At 51.8% G+C, this 18,592-nt stretch overlaps 7 protein-coding genes across 7 annotated transcripts; 4 read left to right on the top strand and 3 right to left on the bottom strand.

The window, feature by feature from the left end:
- Positions 1 to 76: 76 nt before the first annotated feature.
- Positions 77 to 2,701, bottom strand: BDW74DRAFT_130141 (DNA-(apurinic or apyrimidinic site) lyase APN2). The gene is made up of 6 exons (XM_073722269.1): positions 2,506 to 2,701; positions 2,437 to 2,449; positions 2,339 to 2,384; positions 2,156 to 2,288; positions 1,398 to 2,107; positions 77 to 1,344 (listed from the first exon to the last, which is right to left on the bottom strand). The coding sequence occupies exons 1-6, from the start codon at positions 2,531 to 2,533 to the stop codon at positions 406 to 408; spliced, it is 1,869 nt and encodes a 622-aa protein (XP_073585644.1). The 5' UTR covers positions 2,534 to 2,701; the 3' UTR covers positions 77 to 405.
- A 136-nt stretch (positions 2,702 to 2,837) lies between these two features.
- On the top strand, positions 2,838 to 5,894 carry BDW74DRAFT_166998 (cytochrome c oxidase subunit VIa; the record flags this gene model as incomplete). The annotated part of the gene is made up of 5 exons (XM_073726630.1): positions 2,838 to 3,003; positions 3,093 to 3,117; positions 3,179 to 3,338; positions 3,495 to 3,547; positions 4,349 to 5,894. The coding sequence occupies 5 exons, from the start codon at positions 2,838 to 2,840 to the stop codon at positions 5,892 to 5,894; spliced, it is 1,950 nt and encodes a 649-aa protein (XP_073585643.1).
- A 172-nt stretch (positions 5,895 to 6,066) lies between these two features.
- Positions 6,067 to 7,870, top strand: BDW74DRAFT_130069 (glycosyltransferase family 69 protein). Its single transcript, XM_073722266.1, has 3 exons — positions 6,067 to 6,843; positions 6,898 to 7,123; positions 7,183 to 7,870. The coding sequence occupies exons 1-3, from the start codon at positions 6,238 to 6,240 to the stop codon at positions 7,578 to 7,580; spliced, it is 1,230 nt and encodes a 409-aa protein (XP_073585642.1). The 5' UTR covers positions 6,067 to 6,237; the 3' UTR covers positions 7,581 to 7,870.
- Positions 7,571 to 9,256, top strand: BDW74DRAFT_130108 (phosphoribosylaminoimidazolesuccinocarboxamide synthase). Its single transcript, XM_073722268.1, has 3 exons — positions 7,571 to 8,309; positions 8,370 to 8,745; positions 8,824 to 9,256. The coding sequence occupies exons 1-3, from the start codon at positions 8,160 to 8,162 to the stop codon at positions 9,198 to 9,200; spliced, it is 903 nt and encodes a 300-aa protein (XP_073585641.1). The 5' UTR covers positions 7,571 to 8,159; the 3' UTR covers positions 9,201 to 9,256.
- On the bottom strand, positions 9,257 to 10,598 carry BDW74DRAFT_130084 (CIA30 family protein). Its single transcript, XM_073722267.1, has 3 exons — positions 10,377 to 10,598; positions 10,091 to 10,324; positions 9,257 to 10,037 (listed from the first exon to the last, which is right to left on the bottom strand). Exons 1-3 carry the CDS (start codon positions 10,462 to 10,464, stop codon positions 9,313 to 9,315), a joined length of 1,047 nt encoding a protein of 348 aa, XP_073585640.1. The 5' UTR covers positions 10,465 to 10,598; the 3' UTR covers positions 9,257 to 9,312.
- Positions 10,599 to 11,161: 563 nt separating this feature from the next.
- Positions 11,162 to 11,807, top strand: BDW74DRAFT_176513 (uncharacterized protein; the record flags this gene model as incomplete). Its single annotated transcript, XM_073728621.1, has 3 exons — positions 11,162 to 11,424; positions 11,475 to 11,589; positions 11,652 to 11,807. 3 exons carry the CDS (start codon positions 11,162 to 11,164, stop codon positions 11,805 to 11,807), a joined length of 534 nt encoding a protein of 177 aa, XP_073585639.1.
- A 749-nt stretch (positions 11,808 to 12,556) lies between these two features.
- Positions 12,557 to 18,130, bottom strand: BDW74DRAFT_130027 (uncharacterized protein). Its single transcript, XM_073722264.1, has 9 exons — positions 17,416 to 18,130; positions 16,752 to 17,349; positions 16,494 to 16,698; positions 15,803 to 16,441; positions 15,457 to 15,755; positions 14,537 to 15,407; positions 14,189 to 14,483; positions 13,908 to 14,134; positions 12,557 to 13,856 (listed from the first exon to the last, which is right to left on the bottom strand). Exons 1-9 carry the CDS (start codon positions 18,026 to 18,028, stop codon positions 12,801 to 12,803), a joined length of 4,803 nt encoding a protein of 1,600 aa, XP_073585638.1. The 5' UTR covers positions 18,029 to 18,130; the 3' UTR covers positions 12,557 to 12,800.
- Positions 18,131 to 18,592: the final 462 nt, after the last annotated feature.

Genomic DNA, 18,592 nt, shown 5'->3' with positions numbered 1-18,592 from the left:
GATGCGACTTGATGCGACTGAGGTCTGACTGCTGCCGCAGACACCGGAGTAAACGACCGTCCTCATACTGTCCCTTTTTGTTTTGTTCGGCAGCGCCTTCCTTACTTGTCTTTTTGTCCTGCAACAAGGTACTAGAGAGCGCCTCCCGGTGCGTTGCCAGGGATTGGATTCGTGGAGACTAGCCGTGCTGAGGGAGTACTTGCACGAGGAAACTCTAGCGTGGCCTGGGCAACAAGCATCTACAAGGCTTTCTGGATTGCGCGTGAGAGCAGAAAGATGAAAGGAGTATGGAGGGGTGGGAGATTCTTGGTACAGGATCCGGCGCCATAGCGATCTTGTGGGGATTGTGTGACATCTGCATCAGGTAAGGAATAGAGCACGGACTCTTCTAGAGGTGTTAATTCGCTACATCGTTGAGGAATCCCAATCGTTGGCCCAGATAAAGGTAGGGCATCGCCACTCCGTTCCTCTCTCTTTATTCCCACTGGGGCCTAGAGGTCTAGGACAGATCCAGAATGTCCGACCAAAGTTTGGACCAGGCTTTTTAGTTTTCAGACTAATGCACTGTTCATCGTGCTCTCCGCACTTGGGAGGTGGCTTTTTCGTAAGTAGTTTCGACCAGCCTTCTTTGCTGGCAACCGGGTCAATGAAGCTCGTATCCCCTTTTGGCGGTGCTGTAGACGTTGGTGTTGATACTTTTCTAGGAACGAGTGCTGGTTCAGAATCTTGACTTTCTAGCCCTGGTTGACTGGAGGGCTTGGAGGGGCTGGTAAGAGAGGGATCACAAAGTCCCAACTCTCCGTTCTTCGAAAGGGCGGAGACTTTCGGTTCGACCGCGGGAGTGCTTTTCGGCTTGAAGAATCCTTTCAGAGTACTCTGTCCAGCTGTAGGAGTAATTGCTTGGCTAGTCGCGGATTTTGAACGTTTGACCGGAGGATTCTCTGTTCTAACGGGCCGTTTGCGAACAGTCCCCGTCTGTGGGCTCGCATTAGGCATAATGACAGACGTGTCGGCATTTGAAGTATTTGAGGGATCGACGGTCGTCTTCGCAATCATGTTGGCATCCTCAGTATGTGGAGAAGGGATCGGTTTCTGCGGAGAAAGCAGTTTCTGCGAAGGTTGACTCGGTTTACGCATGAACATGTCTTTGATGTTTCTCCGTCTGTCGAATTCCGGTATCAATCGCCCAGAAATCGATAAGAGGAATTTTGTCGTGTAATCCTGTTGGCGCTCACCGTCCTTGAAGACTCCGGGAGGGTTCACTATATCAAGTATGTGGGACTCGCCCTCGCCGAGAGGTACGCGGTCCTTAAACACAGCGTATACTGGGCAGTGATCCGAGCCCTGTGAGATTCCAATTAGTGGGGCAATGCTCGGGGATTCTTTTTAGAACATACCATGAGTCCTTCCTGAATATTAGAGTCAGAAAACCAATCTTTCATGCCCAGACTACATAAGACGTAGTCTATCCTTGAACCGTAGTTCCCAGGGCGGGCATTGATTCGCTGCTCCCAGCAAGTATACATGCCTTTGCGATTCGGATGAAATGACCTGCATATATCGAAAAGAGCAGGCCGCTCCCTTCCTTCGTCTCGATCACCCACTACTTTTCCATCTGTCAATAAATGGTTGAACAAGCGTCGAGCGGGGGCAGTGACGAAATCATCCTCTGTGATAGCTCCCTTCTTGATGTTTTCCGCAGCGTGCGCAGCGTCAATCTCTCCTCTTGAAATATTGATATCGCCAGTAGCGAACACCCTTTTCCCCAAGGCGATAAGATTTCGGACGCGGGCATCCATCAGGTCTAGGAAGTTTTGGCGGAAGGCATCTCGGCTTTCGTCTCTATTCGCAGGGCAATAAAGACCTAGAAGGACGAAGGCAGGGAACTCGAGTATCACACATCTTCCTTCAGAGTCAAGCGTCTCCGCATCCAGTTCGAGCTGCGACAGCTGCTCTTTCGTTGGGTAGCCGCCGATCTGCTGGTCTTCGGGTAGATCTCTGAATGACACTGATGAGTTTGGCGGACAGAGGGTTCCTGTCAGGCCTTCCTCAGCACGGATGGGAGCGCATGTCGCATTACGAGTGTAGATCGCGACACCGGAGTAACCTGATGAACCATTAGCTACGAGCAGCGCAACAATTCGAGGTGCCCGACCTTTTTTGACTTTGGGCAGACTGAAGTAGCAATCCCACCCAGATACGAGGACCATGTCATCTCTCAGGTCCTTTCGCTGGATCTTGGTTTCTTGGAAGACGACAATATCGGCTTCCAGTATGTCGAACATGGACTGGTTTGACTCGAGTTAGCCGCGTCAGCACGAAAGAAGGGAGATGGTACCTCGAAGGTCCGCGTGCTCCTCCATGGCTCATACGAAAATGGATTCCTGGTCAGAATTAGAGAGCGTCGCCAGCAACAAACCTGACTCCGGTACAGACCTAATGCCGTTCACTAAGTAAACAATCAGTATCAGTGCAGCTGTCTCGGTCGCAGCGGAGATAGCTCACCGTTCCACGACGTAATGCGAAACCCCATCCCGGCTTCTACAAGCCTTGACAGAGCATGTTACTCGAGCAGAAGACAAAAAAGCCGCGAATTGATAGATCCAAATTAAAGCTCTCCAAGCAGCAGCAGCATCCATGTACGTCACGTGACGGTCGCAGCGTGATGTCACGAAAGAGGATGCTGACATAACGGGCGACGGCTGTGGCCGGAGAGGACGAATCACGGGAAGCGCTAAGCGGCTTTTGTCTGCCCACCCGAGCCGACATCGTCTGATATTCCCACCTTCGAGAAGATCGAGACACAGCTGCGAGCCATTCGCATTCAATCAGCAATCATGATCCCTCAACGCAGTGTCCTTCGCCTTGCCCAGCGTTCCGCCCCGGTTCGCTCTACCATCCAGCGCCGCTTCAACAGCACCGACAAGCTGCCTTCCTGGGCCGTCGACAACGAGTTCAACCGCGAGCGAGCTGCCGTCAAGCACCACGCCGCTTCCACCAGCAGTACGTTTGGCCCTTCCGGAGCTCTCCAAGCTTGTGTTCAGCTGGAAACTGTGAATTGGGAATCATACTGACCCATTGGCGCACTTTAGGTCTCTGGCTGAAGCTCTCCATCTTGTACGTCACGCCATCGATACCCCTCCGCTAGCCGAATGCAATTGGACTCATATAACTATAGCGCCGTTATCCCCTGCCTCGTCGGTGGTGGCTACAACGCCTACGTCCAGTGGAACGAGCACTGGGAGCACTGGGAGCACATGACTCCTCTGGAGGAGCGCACCGAGTACCCCTACCAGAACATCCGCACCAAGAACTTCCCTTGGGGAGACGGTGACAAGGTCAGTTTACCCAATAGCGCAGAAGGTATATCCAAGAAGCTAACTAGCCCATCTCCACAGACCATCTTGTAAGTTTACTGTTCGCGCCAGTGCTTGCGCTCAGTCCGATCCGAGCACCTCGAGCACCATCTTCAGTCAGTCACTAACGATCCACAGCTGGAACTCCTTCGTCAACTACCACAACAAGGACAAGACTGCCTAAGCAGCTTGTGAATCAGGACACGCCGACCCCTAATACCACGGACATGTACATTTATCCAGGAAGGAGGGCGAATCCGGAAATATAGTCACAAGTCTCTGTTGGACGAAGCAGTTACCCATGAGCCATCACTATGCTTCTTTGAGTTTCCTTTGTATGCTACAAGCTCATCTGCCGTTTTAAATTGAAAATATACAAGAGTTTCGTTGTTTTGGTCGCCGCTTTGGGAACTCAGGGCTATCTACAGTACTCATGACATTGATGAGGTTCGGACGCTCTTAAAACATGTATAATGAAGCTGATCGCAGCTGATACAGATCCTAACCTGGGAACGAACGTAGCAGTATTGGCGGTCCTTCGAGTAAGCATCAGCGCAGCGTAGCCCTAAGGACATATGGAGTAAAGGGCAATCTATGGTAGATGATGGAGCTCCCGGCGCCTCGTGAATTCCCCCAGCCAAGTGAGAGGCTCTCCGCTCCATTCTCGTAGAATGTGTCATAGATAAAGTGGTTTAGGAATGAATCGGAAGGGTGCCCAGGTGAGCTGGCATCGGGGCTGGAACGGGCGCCGAGCGGGAATGTCGGACAGTCAGAGCCCCGAGACACAGCCTTTCCGCACTCAAGCACGATGTCATGGAGCGCCTTAACTATAGAATGCGAAAAGTATAAATAGGACGGGGGGTATGGATCAAGTAGAGAGATCATAATTTCAGACAGCCTATTCTGAACAAACCAACATACTGAACTGTATTTCCATCGCTCTGCGGAGTACTTCCGACGTTTTCTACATCCGTTATACATCTACACTCAAGGTACTTTTCAATGATGAGAAGCTCTGATGTCCTCATCATTGGCGCTGGCCCTTCCGGTCTAGTCACAGCGCTGTGGCTAATCAAGCAAGGCGTCTCTGTCCGCATCATCGACAAAGCAAAGGCGGATGTATCGACCTCTCGGGCGCTGGCCATTCAAGCACGAACCCTGGAGCTATACCGCCAGCTTGATATCGCCGAAGACGTCGTTGCTAATGGACACAAGATCAAAGCAACGAACGTCTGGTCTGAAGGCACCTATCGAGGACATATCCCCATCGGCGACATCGGCACCGGGCTGACGCCGTATCCATTCATCCATATCTTCTCACAGGATCAGCATGAGAGAATCCTCGAGGACCGCCTCAGCTCGCTCGGTGTTCAGGTCGAGCGGGGCTTAGAACTTGTGGACTTCACAGAAAGCGACTCTTCCATAACAGCTCAACTGAGGTCTACCGACGACGAGAGCAACGTCGAAATTTGCAAAGCCGCCTTCATTGTTGGCTGTGATGGAGCCCATTCGGCTGTTCGCCGTGGTGCAGGGATTGGATACGAGGGAGAGACGTACTCGCATATTTTCTTCGTCGCCGACATCGAGGGAAGTGGGCCGGCAATCAACGGCGAAGCGCACGTTACATTCAACCAGTCCGAGTTTATGCTGCTGTTTCCTTATGATGATAGCCACCGAGCCCGCATCTCTGGTGCCATTGACGACGAAACGGCAGAAAGAAAAGGAACCGAGATCAGCTTTGAGGACGTTGCACCACAGATGAAGCACTCGTTCAATTTGCAAATCGACAAGATGAACTGGTTCTCCACTTATCGAAGCCATCATCGCGTGGCAGCATCCTTCCGCAGAGGCAGAGCATTCCTGGTTGGTGACGCAGCGCATATTCATAGCCCTGTTGGCGGACAGGGAATGAACACTGGGATTGGGGATGCAATCAATCTCGCCTGGAAGCTATCAGCGGCCATCAAGGGACAAGCAGATTTATCCTTGCTCGACAGCTATGAGGCAGAGCGCCGCGCCTTTGCACTTCAATTGGTTAGCACAACGGACAAAGGCTTCAATGCTGTCATCTCACAAAGCTTTCTCGCTCGAACCCTGCGGACTCAGGTAGTGCCTATCGTTGCGCCCCTACTCACCAAGATCGAGTACATTAGACACAGCGTGTTCCGCAAAGTGTCCCAAATCATGCTCGATTACCGGCAGAGTAGCCTGTCTACTGGCACTGCCGGTTACGTTCACGGTGGTGACCGTATGCCATGGGCAGCTGTCGGCAATGTGGACAACTTCGAGAGCCTGAAATCAATCACCTGGCAGGTCCACGTGTATGGAGTGACCACTCCGGAGCTGGGTCAATGGTGTCAGAGCCGGAATATCCCTTTGCACAACTTTCCCTGGAACGAGCAGTACGTGGTAGCAGGTTTGAAGGCTGACGCAGCGTACTTAATCCGGCCAGATACCTATGTCGCAGTCGCAGAGCCAACGGGTGCTCCTCAGAATTTCGACCAGTACTGTGAAGACAATGGGCCTCGATGGATTTGAGCGTTTATGTTTCTTCTTGTTTCTCCACTCTAGGTCGGGTATTTGGGTACTGATAGATAATGCATTATCACCATTTCCACTCTGAACTGACGTTGGCAATAATGAATATGGAGTTTAGTAGTTGTGACTACTAGTAAGGTGGTGGAGTTGGATGAGATCGAGACCGGGGGCCGAGTCTTAGCGGCCTCGCGTCCGCGTCGTCAGCATCCCGACTCCCGACTCCCGAGCCCCGACTCCGACTCTCCGCACCCAGGCACAGAACAACCCACGCGACACCTACTACCAGGCCTAATGTGATCGACCAGGCTATCGCTAGAGTTCGCTCTCATTTTTGCAGCTTCAAATGCATGTGGCAGAAGCATGCGAGTCCTTGATAAATGGACTTTCCTTCCTAGCTGTCCTAGCTCTCTCCGCTGTCCGGCATGCTTCGCGCTACCACAAGCTCCGACGACGTCTTCTTCAGCTCTTCCTGCTCATATTGGTCCTCTGGAGTACAGCAGATGTCTCGCTCGTCCACCGACACTTTCATGACGAGCAAGTTCATCTAGACTACAGGCCCCCCGAGCGACAGCGAATATTCATCGCCGGCGTTTTCTGGGACAAAGAGCGGACCCTCCCAATTCAATGGAACAACGCCGTCGTCGAGTTAGCCAATGTTTTCGGAGCCGACAACATATTTGTCAGTGTATATGAAAGCGGGGGCAGCTTCGGTACAAGGGATACTCTACGCGAGCTCGATGGCGCATTGGAGAGTGTAGGGGTACAGCGAAAAATCACAATTGCCGACCCATCCCCAGACAATGAAGCGTTAAGGAACCCGCCAGCCAACCGGAAGCACATCGCTGCCAGTGTGCGACTACGGAATTTGTCTCTGAAGCCTTTGTATGACCTTCGAGATGCTGGCATGTTCTTTGACCGAGTCTTGTTTCTGAGTGATGTCGTCTTCACGGTAGGCAGCGCATCTCCGGCTACCTTCCTCCAGCTGACATTCCTGCGCATCCAGAAAGAGGACGTGCTTTCTCTCTTGAACACCAATTATAACACGTACACAGCCGCTTGCTCTTTCGATATACTGAACCCTCCGTCCGATTCCGACGCACTCGCCATCCGAGACGCGGATGGACATGAAACCGTCATGCAGAAATGGCCGTTCTTTCGCTCCTCCAGGTCCCGCGAAGCTATGAAGTTCATGCTGCCGGTCCCTGTCAGAAGTTGCTGGGGTGATATGGGTAGGTCAACTGTCAACAGAAGGTCTTGCTGGATACGAATGCTGATGCTCAATATTCAGTTTTTATGGGAACGGAGGAAATCTATTCAACCCGGCCGTATCAGTTTCGAACAGTACCCGATGGCCTAGCAGATAGACATGTTGTCGCTTCCGAATCCTGCCTGATCCATGCTGACAACTATATCTCCAAGCGAAGGGGCGTCTACCTGAATCCGTTTGTCAGGGTGGGAGATAATGTACCAGCCAACTCAGTGACTCGCCCTGAAGGTCATTGGCTGTCAACCTGGGAGATACTCGAGTCTATCTGGGAGAACCGACTCCGTCGCTGGTTTAGCTCGCCCTTTTTGAAAGGATGGTCTTTACGAAGCCGAATCGCGGAATGGAAGAAGGAAGATGAGAACAACAAAGAACGCGGTGATTTCTGCCTCGCTTACGAAGTTCAGGCTGCGGAAACATGATACACCACGGCATAATAGTCGACATTTCCTGAATATCGACAATTGAGGTCGTGATGCAACCAATTACCCTCCCGCCTAGTGCCTGAACCGCTCAAGCTCCTCCTTACTACAAGGAAGTCAGCCCGCTTGGCTCTCTTGCGAGAGGACGCATCTTCGAAGGATTGAAATGATACAACTCGCTCGCTTCTGGCGACTGTGAGACACAACAGCCTGGAGCTGCTCAGAGGAGTGATGCGTTATTTGGTTTGCGCATGAAGAGGTCTGCGATATGCTCGCCGAGGATAGCACACCACCAATGTAATAGGGTGATACTGTACAAATTTAAGACGTATACCATAGAGTACTGTGAATACATGGAGAGAAATATTCTATCTGCCTGAGAAGCACCTTTCTGACCCGACTACTGGATCACTGGCTTCGAGTTGCTACAATCATACCTCAAAGTCTGCCTGAGTGCTAAGGCAGACTTCCGATACCGCATCTCCGGGCTCCCCGCCGAAGTCAACCCCGCCAAAAAATTCCCAGTGACGCATCATCCAAACCTCCTCTCAACCTCAAACCCATTCTGCAATCTTCACAATGGCCAACACACTTACAACCACCGACCTCCAGGGCTCGCTGCCCCTCATCGCCCGCGGCAAAGTCCGCGACCTATACGAAGTCGACGACAAGACCCTCCTTTTCGTCGCAACCGACCGCATCTCCGCCTACGATGTGATCATGGAGAATGTACGCAACTACCCCTCCTCCAATTCGAGGATCGTGCAAACTAACAACTCCAAAATCCAGGGCATCCCCCAAAAGGGCGTCCTCCTAACCCTCTGCACGAAGAAATGGTTCGAGATCCTGACCGCTGCGCTCCCCGGCCTCCGCACGCACTTCATCACCCTCGACCTCCCCTCCAAGATCCCCGAGTCGCTGCGTCCCACTCTGCAAAACCGCGCCATGCAGGTGCGCAAGCTGCGCATCCTGCCCATTGAGGCTATTGTCCGCGGATACATCACCGGCTCTGCGTGGAGCGAGTACAAGAAGTCCGGCACTGTCCATGGCATTGCCGTAAAGGAGGGACTGAAGGAGAGCGAGGCGTTCTCCGACGGACCTATCTACACGCCCAGCACGAAGGCTGAGCAGGGTGAGCATGATGAGAACATTCATCCGGATAAGGGTACGTGTGCTATCAATGCTTGTTTCTTTGGGTTGCAATCGGGTTGGACTTTGAACTGATTGGTTACTGTTCCTACAGCTGTTGAAATTGTTGGCGAAAAATACGCCGCAAAGATCGCCGAGCTCGCCGTGACGCTGTACAAGACCGCGCACGCCTACGCGCTTACCCGTGGTGTCATCATCGCCGACACAAAGTTCGAGTTTGGCGTTGATGAGGAGACGGACGAGGTTGTTCTGGCGGACGAGGTGCTCACACCGGATTCGTCGCGGTTCTGGCCAAAGGACTCCTATGAGATTGGCCGCGGACAGTCTAGCTTCGACAAGCAGTTCTTGCGAGACTGGCTGGTCAAGGAGGGACTTAAGGGCAAGCCTGGCGTGCGGATGACCGACGAGATTGCACAGAAGACGAGCGAGAAGTATAAGGAGGCCTGGGAGCGGATCACTGGGGGCAACTAAGGCAACTAAGTGTACGCTGACCGGAGTGTAAGTGCCGTAATATGCGTTCTTAAATTGGAACGATTTGAAGGTATATGTATACTGTACAATCCAAAGACTTTGTTTTATCCGCTTAGTCCCACTCGTCGCGCAAACCCTTCAGCCCCTTCGCCTTTCCCTCTGGCTTCTCCTGCCTCCGAGGCTCGTCCTCGTTCGGCGCGACCCACTTTCTTCGGACACCCTCATCAACAGGCAGAGCAGCGGTACCGCAAATCCGGCGCTCCTCCTCGATCTCGCCTTCACTCATGCCATTTGTAGCCCATATGCGATGGATGCGGAGATCGTAAGGGCCTTCAATCCGGTCTGTCAAACCAATGCCCACACTCTTCACCCGCTGTCTGATGATCGAAGTCTGCGGCTCCATGACAAGCCCATGGTTTGTCCGGACGAATGAGTTGAGCGGCAGCAGAACCGTCTCCCAGCCGGTCGAACCGGAGGTTGTGGCCGACATTGAAGACATGATTGTGGATAGTGGCGGAACGTCGGAGAGAGCTTCAGGAATTCCCATGGGATACTTTTCTTCGGCGATCTCAGACGATTCCGCGGCCTCGGGTGATGAGTAGGGTGAGAGGGGGTCGTAGGACGAGGAGGCTTCCGAATCGCGCACGTGGTGATGGCGCGTGTATAATCGGTGCTGGTGGATATCGGTTTCGACAATGGTATCGGTTTGGATGTTCACGGTGTAGCGACGGCCGTCGGATTTGACTCGCAGTGCTAGGTAGGTATATGGGTCGAGGTCCCAGTATAATCGGCCAAAGAGCCAGTAGCCTCGGTCTTGGTTGCGGAACGCGGCGTATCCTGAAAAAAGCTTGTTACGTTGCGACCTTCATCTCAGCTCGCAGATTAAGTACCTGTTCTCTCTACCCTCCAGTTGTTTGGCAGCTTGGTCGAGATGGTTCCGTGGAATCTTGCGTGAGCGGGCGTATTCGTTGAAGATTCGGCGGGGACATAGTCGATGCTTGCGGTGCTGAAGCCTCCAACGGCGCGGTCCGCCATGGTCTTGCAGCTGGCGACGGACGATTCATCGTCAAAATTCAGGAGGTGGTATGGCTTTGTTGGCGTGGAGAGAGCTTCGGTATTCCAAGCTAGTTCGGTCAGTTTCTCAGTGGACGGGCGATGCGGAAGTACGAGACTAACCGATTCTTGATAATCGACTGAATTCCTCTGCACTCCGCTTGAAAAAGCCCGGAGGCTTGGCGGCCAGTCGGCAAGCTGTCGGAAACATAGCGAAGGTCCGATTTGATTCAAGTCAAACGAATTTCACGACGTCTTTTTGCGCCGCAGATAAAATGTAGATGACGTCGGAAGCTGCCACCGCTCGGCAGTATACCAGCGGACCCGGATGGGGTGATTGCTGAGTCATCCTCCGAAGAACGGTCCCTGGGCTTCACTAATAGCCCTAAGCTTTCCATCCTCCTCAATTCCTCGTCCAGACTTGCGTTTTGGATTCCAAGCGTCTGTATGTGACGACCTATGGCAACTACTCAAGATGACACCAGCGTACCTGAACTCTACTTGTATTTATAGCACAAGTCAATCAATACTCTTCTCCGCGTTAAGCAGAACATTTCTACTTCGCGACATAATCCCCCGTATACTCTGCCTTCATGATCTCACTGCACTACCCAGCGGAGCTCGCTGGGCATCTCGCAAGAAGATACAGCCATCTGCCATGGTCTTGATATCGGCCATCGATTCCGGCCCACGAGCGCTCCAGCTAAAGTTCTTGCTAACTTTCCATAGAGTCAAAATGGACTTCTTCGCCTCATGACCAGCTATAAATCATCCTCGCAGAAGTCTTCGTTCTTTCTCTCGTCACCATCTCACCCGTTGACTATCTGGATATCTTTCGTTTATACTTGCTCTGCCGTTCGCTACTTATCTTCCTCGCATCTCAGCCTAGCCATCATCCAATTGAAGGCATGGGCTCGATTCCTCCGCCACCTTATCACTACTATTTCCAGCCTCCTTTCTACCCGGTCACCGTGCCTCAGCAGCCTGTTTATCCTCCTTTCAGCGACTGTTATTTCCACGCTCCTTCACCTCCTGCTACTTACCCCCAGAGTCCGCAGCATTGCTGCTGCTCGCAATGCACTCAAGACCCTCGGATCTCTCAGAGCAACAACATTACGGACAGCAACGCCCAAAACATCTTCTCCCCGACTGCCCGTATCATGGTTGGAAAGTAAGGCTAACAGACTCGGCTATCAGCTACTCTGACTGACAAAAAACCAGCTTACCACGAGACATCGACGCGGAGATGATTAGGAGTGCTTTCAACGACATAGGCCGGAACTTCGTACATCTCGTTATGGGCGGCAAATACCCTGTTGCCTTCGTCCAGTTCGTGGTACAGATTCACCTCTTGCCTTGGTCTTACTAAGGCTTTCAGACTAATCATCGGCAACCTAGACCCCCGAGCAAGCCCAGCAAGCGCTTGGAAAGCATAAAAGAATCATCCTCAATGGACGGACTATACGCGTCGAGCTCTCGAAGGATGGACAGTACGAGCTAGGATATCGAAGTGAATGCTGCGGAATCAGTTCTGCAGAGGAGGCTTTGGCCTAACGCAAGGTACAGAGAGTCTCCTTAACGAGGTGCACTCGAGGGAAGACGAAGACTCCGGAATGGTCGAGTGATATTCCGGGCCGGGCTTTGGTGCTGTTGGTTTTTCTTGCTTCACTCATTCTGGATTCATTCATTCTTAGTGCATCTAATGACGCCAGTCCTCAAGCATGCGCAACGGTCCGACGAGGTCGACTGGACGAGGAAAAAAGTAACCAAAACGTTTATCAAGGATGCACTGCGAAGTACTTCACTCGTAGGCCCTTGCACTTCCTGTCTCTGTCCATACAGCCGACTCTTTTTAGGTAGCTATAATCTAGGTAGCTCTATTGCCACTGCATCCATCATCGCATCTGCAAGTCTACATAGCTTCAGCACATTTTTGCTGTCCTTTCTTATGTACATAGCTCCCTCGATCCCGCGCACGGATTCCACCAAGCATGCGTTCTCCCGCCGCTTGGAAGTTGCCCTTGGTGTTGAGCCCGAAGGGCGATCCCCTCAACAATAAAGGACTTCGCTAAAACTTACTATCCACTTGCTATCCGAGCTGCAAGTCTAGAAAAATAGGTTAATTGATTGTACGTTGTATGTAATAGATGAATACTTAATGGCATGCGATGTCCCAGAGTCAAGCCAAAAATGCAAGCCATACAAAAAACCAAGGGATCCAAGGGCCATGGCCGCCAAATGCCCCCATCCAAAGTCAACGCCTGCCGATTTCTATATGTACAATTCAAAGTGAAAACCAACCAAAGGCAAAGGTATGTGAGCCCAAATGCAAATAATAGCCACGCGATGTAGTAACGGAGCATGATACGACCGTAGACATAACAATAAAGGAAATATAATAAGCTGGAAAGGTGTGGTATCATGTAGCGAAAACCGAGATGATGACTGAAAGAACTAGGAGCCAGGTTGAATGTAGCTTATATGCAAATTGTCGAGCAAAGAAAAATGAAAAGTGAGGTTGATATATAGGTATAGGTGGTGAGGAGGTTATGTATGAGGAGCTCTGACACGCCTGGCGTCAAAAAGCTTCAAACTCAGGGCGGTGTCGTTCACGCCCATAAGGGGAGCCGCATCCTCAAGAAGCTCCCATTGTCGTAGGGCGTATGGCCCAGCGATACGACCGCGGTTTTGGACGCGAAGACGGTCCGAGATGATGTTCGTGTTCTCAGAGAGCCCGGAAAGTGAACCAGCAGACGCAGCCATTTTTTGCGTTGACTGGTTTGAGTATCCGCCGGGGAGAGGTCCTGAAGGTGTCGGAGTCGGGGTCGAGCCGCCAGCAGCAGGAGAAGAGGTAACAACGGGGAGCTGAGAACTTGGAACAGTAATGTCCGCCACTGGGCCCAAGAGATAGAGGAATCGACGGTCGTTCTGGAATTTGAGGAAAGGGGGGCACTTTTCTCTGAGGAAGCGCCCGCATTGCTGGCGTGCTTCATCCGGAAACGAGTCAATGAGGGACGCGGCAACGTCCAGGGCGTGGGTTTGCAGCAGGATCCTAGGGCAAGGTCGGAAATTCTGCGGTTGTATAGCGTGGGGGAAATAGTCCGCAGTTGGGAACAGACGAAGGATATTATCTGGCAACCTTGCCAGTGAGATGCAGAATATAGACACTAGCAAGCGGGTTTGTTCTGGTAAACTGCCAGCTTTGGAGCCTAAAGATGGCGGCACGTTGAAAGCAGTACGGTGCAGCACAGTTAACCTGAGGAGCGCGGAGAACCAAAAGGCAAGGGATCGCTCAAAATTGAACCGCGACATAACGGCTGGACCTGAGCTTGAAGCGTCCCTGTTCTCGGCGAAGCTGTTCGAGTTGGTTTGCATTATGATGAGTTTCTGAAGTAGGAGATCCAGCCGCTCTACCAGGAGAGGGGCCAGGGATTGAACGCCGGATTGGGGAATGCTATACGCCAATTTTTCAATAATTGTAAGGTATAGTCTCGCGCTTTCGATCGAGCTTGTGCTCGTGGCTCCAGTAGGCGATGATGGATCATCCGCAGGCTCATCAAACATCGGAACGGAGAAGAAGCTGCTTTCCGCCCGCTCGCGAATCTGTCAAAGGTTAGTGGTTTGAGGTGATAGTAGACCGCCATAGCAACATACCTGTCGGGCTGCATCTTGGTCCATAAGATTGACTAAACCAACCCAATGGGATTTTTTGAAGCGAGAGTCTGCCACCGCAGCCTTGAACATCACGTCAACTATGTGGTTCTTGACCGCATTGCCCGCCTTCGCATTGAAAAGGAGTTGCAACTTGAGCTGACAAAATGGTAATGAAAAGTCATTGTTCATGAGAATGACTCTTTCAGCTTGTGAGATAGGCGCCTTTCCTATAGAATCGTGAGTCGTCTGTACACCAAAAGTGACAGGCCAGGAAAACGAACCGTCGTCTGAGTCAAGGCCCAAAAGGGCGTCAACTGCCCTTCCTATAACAGTACTGAATGACGATGTATCCGCGAGCTTTCGCATACAGTATTCTGGCGCGAGGTTTGGATTCTGAGCAAGCAAAGTGCGAAGCAATGCTGCAGTGCATACCGGAAGATCGGCGCGCTTTGACCCTGAAGATTTGACCTGGGAAAGGGAATCAAATAAAGGAATTGCATCGTTGATGATGTTCAGGGTCTCGTCAGGGTACTTGGAGAGAAACTCTTGCTGCGCCAGACGGAAACGGTAGCTGACCTTTGAAAAAGTTCTCAGTAATCAAATATGTGAACAAGTAACACTAAACGTACCAAGTCCGCAGAATCGTCCTTTTGAGGCATCAGGAGTTCAAGCAAGTCCAGCCGCAAACAATCAAGATCGGGGATTATCGCTGTCGTCTTCTCAGGAGTGGATAGCTTCCTGACCAAAAACACAAAGCTATGAATCGTGACGCACCCGACACCAATGAGAGGAGGGAGGATTCGAGACATCGCTGGCCGAGGAGATGACTTCAAAAGCCCACATATATACCTCACTAGCATGAGATCGAGATACTTGGGATTGAAAGGCCGCAGGTAAGCCAGATATCTGCAAGCATCTTTTGCCGACATTTTCGCGATTCCATTACCGCACGTCAAAATCTTCGTGAGTGAGTTGAAAACTGAGCCCATCGAAGACTCGTCTAAGCCATTGCCGCCAGAAAGAAGCTGGTCTAGCTTTTCTTGAAACGAGGCATCGGCATCGTTGAACGTCGTAGGGATGTGGTCCGATAGTGGTGACGGGGCTGCAAGTGCGGACTTGCTCTCAATCCGAGCGAGGTCCTGTCGGAGAAGAGAAACGGTACTGGACTCGTCAGGAATTCGTAGCCCAAGCTCGATCAATGAAAAGACAAAGTCCAAATTGAGAGTGCCGAATCTCTTGAGGCGCGCGTAGGACCCTATCAGTCCTCTAAACAGATCCGATGTGGCACCGATGACAGACAAGGCGTCAAAGTGGCAATTGATGGTATCGGACGCAGACGCTAGAACTATGTTGTCATCGCATTCAGTAGCTTGCTTAAGCACATCTGCAAGGATTGAGCAGTCTCCGAAGCGCTCTAATATCTCACGAATGTAGTAAAACTCTTCTGAGGTCAAGGCTGAGATCTTCGAGTAGAGTGAGAGGGGGCGTCCGATAATTTTTCTGCATTCTATCAGCTAAAGTATATTTTGCAATCTCAAGAGTAATTTACCTTGATGTATCCTTTAGATGTTTAGCCACACCCTGTCGAACCCACATGCTGATCTCAGACTTGACAGCCCATGTCAATTGGAGCTGTGAGAAGTTGGTAGAGATTGTACTGCTAGCCATGCCATTGAAAATCTTGGGCAGACGTTGGCTTATCGAGGACTTTAAACATTCAATGATGGAAACCTCTTCGTTCATCGACACCCCAGCACGAGCTAGAAGCGTTAAGCGAAGGTTACGGATGTGCTCTGGTAGGCGACCCATGGGAAGTTGAGTAAGAAGACAGGCATCAGCAGATAGCACCTATACTAGGATTAGCACCTTGTCGCTATATATTTATAATAATTTACCTTGCCACTTGCACCATCAAAATATCCGGTAACTCCCTTAGCCATGAGCCATTGAAGATATCTGCTGATAGAGAAGGTTTGAGACCTGACAAGTTCGGATATGACATGGTAGACATTGTCCATTTCCAGCTGAGCCATGTCCTGGACGGTGCTCAGAAACGAGATTATATGAGAATCGATGTCAACACCAGACATCTTCCACTTTCGTAGCAGCCGAGCTGCTGTATACACACGGCGAAGACCAGCGCGAAATGGAGTTGCCGACCACTCGAGAAGCTTTGAGACCAGTGCTAGCCTGTCTTCAAAGGCATTCAGACATGCCGCGGAGGTAGAGGGTATGTCATGGGACGATCGTACTGAATCGAACAGCTGGACTACTCGTTGTTGCGCAGATTGTTGTGTTGATTCTGATCGAGCGTTTGGCAATTGTATTCGAGAGTTACGTTCCGCGAGGCTGTCAAATATTGTCTTGTCCGCAGCTTCCTTCATCTTCAGGCAGGAGAGGATCAAATCTCGATGCTTTTCCCACGAGTTCGGAAGTATCACAGACGATGTATGTTCGAGTACCAGCTTTCTTATGCAGCACGAAAGCCGATTGGCGAGCGGCTGAAGCATTGTGGGCCGTTGAAGCTCATTTACCTGGGCTCTCGTTAATCCTATGCTTGGTTGCTCTCACATGATTTTAGCTTACCTGACGCAGCTTTTCGAGAAGCACTTCAGCCAGCCGTCGTCCACGCTTTCTATAACGCAACATACTGTCCCAGTATATACCTATCATTAGCAACCAGACAGGGACCATATTTAGCGACGCCCCCTCCAAAGATGACAAAAACCAAGTAAAGTACTGGTCATGATCGAGCAAACGCTCAAAAAATAAGCGGGCTGTCAGGCTAGTTCTGCAGAACGTTAGAAATTCATTCCAATAGTACCCGGTACGTGAGGGACGTACGCGTATGTCATTTTGGATTTCCAATGTGTCGACCCACAGGCCCCTATTACTCCCTCGAGAAACTGCTGTACACCACTCGTCCAGTCACGAACCCACTTGACATCCGAGCCCACCACTACTGTGCCAGTCCTCCCTTGTCTCTTGCAGGCTCGGATCTCGTTGGCGCCGACGCACTTTGCAAGCCATACGGCTCGGTTGACCGGGATCCATTTGCTTAAGCATTGATCGAGGAGAGCCTTGCCCCGGATGCCGTGGGGAATCGTGCGGCTCAGTTTGCGCAGTGGAACTGACGGATTGGCAAGATCGCGGAGCCAAGCTTCACGCTTGTTGTCCGTGAGAGTAACGCGAGGTGGCGGCTTGAAGTTTGATGGCGCATCTACTGTATTGCGGTTTTGTCTTTTCTCCAGCGCAGACATGAAGACAGATGATAGCATTTGCAAACCAGAGCGGTGCTTCAATTGCGCGTATAGCGATGGGCGCGCCGTATTTGACTCGTTCTGGGAAACCTGCGTGCGGTCGTAATGTCCGTGTTTCACCGTATGTTCGTTCAAGACATCCTCCGGGTGCCCTCCCAACCATGGCGCGAAATCAGCTGCTTCTAGAAACAAGGTCGAGATTCGTTAGCAATGCCGTACTACTATTGCCATGAGTCGGGGTTACTCACTGTTTCCTTTGAGAGCAGGCGCTGAAGATGGCACTTCGATGCGGAACGGGGTCGTCTGCACTTTCTTCACGGAGCTGGAATCTGGTGCTCTTGTCGCGTTACCTTCTACCTGCTCCGGTGGTGTGCTTTTCCAAGATGGCTGGGGATACGAAGGAGGCGACGCGGGCCGTTTACCCTCGGCGGTCGAAACCGCATTCTCCGGTGTGACTTCCGCGCCGCTGGTGACCTCCGAGATCATAGCCTGGAAGGACCATACGGGGCGACCACGCCAGGAGAGTGCGGAGGGCTTTGAGGTCCCTGCTGGGGTGGGCCTTGATTCCCCAGGGTTCGCCGGCGCGTGGCTTGCATCGTTTGCGGACGACCCAGCAGATATATCCAGTTTCAGTCGCTTTGCCGGGGGTTCCCTCTCGTGCGCATCGTTTGCACTCGAAGTGAGATCGATAACAGTTGGCTGCCCGGTATGCGGCAGCATGACGGGTGTGTATTGTTGCCTCTCAGACCGGAAGTCGGGTGTATTGAGAGCTTGAGAGGCATCCACACGTCCGGAGCCGTTATCGACATTGCGCAAGGGGTGGCCCCAGGACTGGCCGCCGGCAGAAGAGTTGGATATCATGTCAATTTCATGGTGTATTCAAGCAGCGGTAAATGGGACATCGGAGCAGCTCGTTCGAAGGCCGGTGGGACGGACGGTAAGGATAGACTCAGGATGGAGGAGGGAAAGGTTCGTGTGCGCATCAATCTATAACAATCGTTCTTCACATCCCCGGAGTAAGTCTTTCAGCGGCAGGTAGGCAGATCGCTTGAATGAGATGAGCGGCTTAGAAGCGGTACGGTAAATCAGCCGCGGAACGGAGGTGGCTGACGGGCAACTGCAGTGAAGAGGCCCACCCGTGGGAAGCGTACAGGATGAAAGCGAAGGCGAAGGGGTTTGAGAAGAGAAAAAAGGAAGCAGCCGGGAGGAGACTGAAATGGCCGAAGACGGAGACCGAGATACCGTCGAGGTTCTCCAGATAACGTAAGGACTAAGAGCAAGGCTCCTGAGGCAGGAGATCTGACCATCTGCAATCCTTGGTGGACCTGGGGGGTGATGGAGTGATTGAATCCGGGTATTACCGTAAAATACAGGTCTATATTATTCGCATGGGGAGGGGTTCATGGGGAGGGGTTCATGGGGTGA

Source organism: Aspergillus multicolor, assembly GCF_047715735.1.
Source record: "Aspergillus multicolor strain CBS 133.54 unplaced genomic scaffold BDW74scaffold_7, whole genome shotgun sequence".
In the NCBI taxonomy this organism is placed as follows: domain Eukaryota; kingdom Fungi; phylum Ascomycota; class Eurotiomycetes; order Eurotiales; family Aspergillaceae; genus Aspergillus; species Aspergillus multicolor.
The sequence above is the reverse complement of the archived record's forward strand: the minus strand, read 5'-3'. Positions and strand labels throughout refer to the sequence as shown.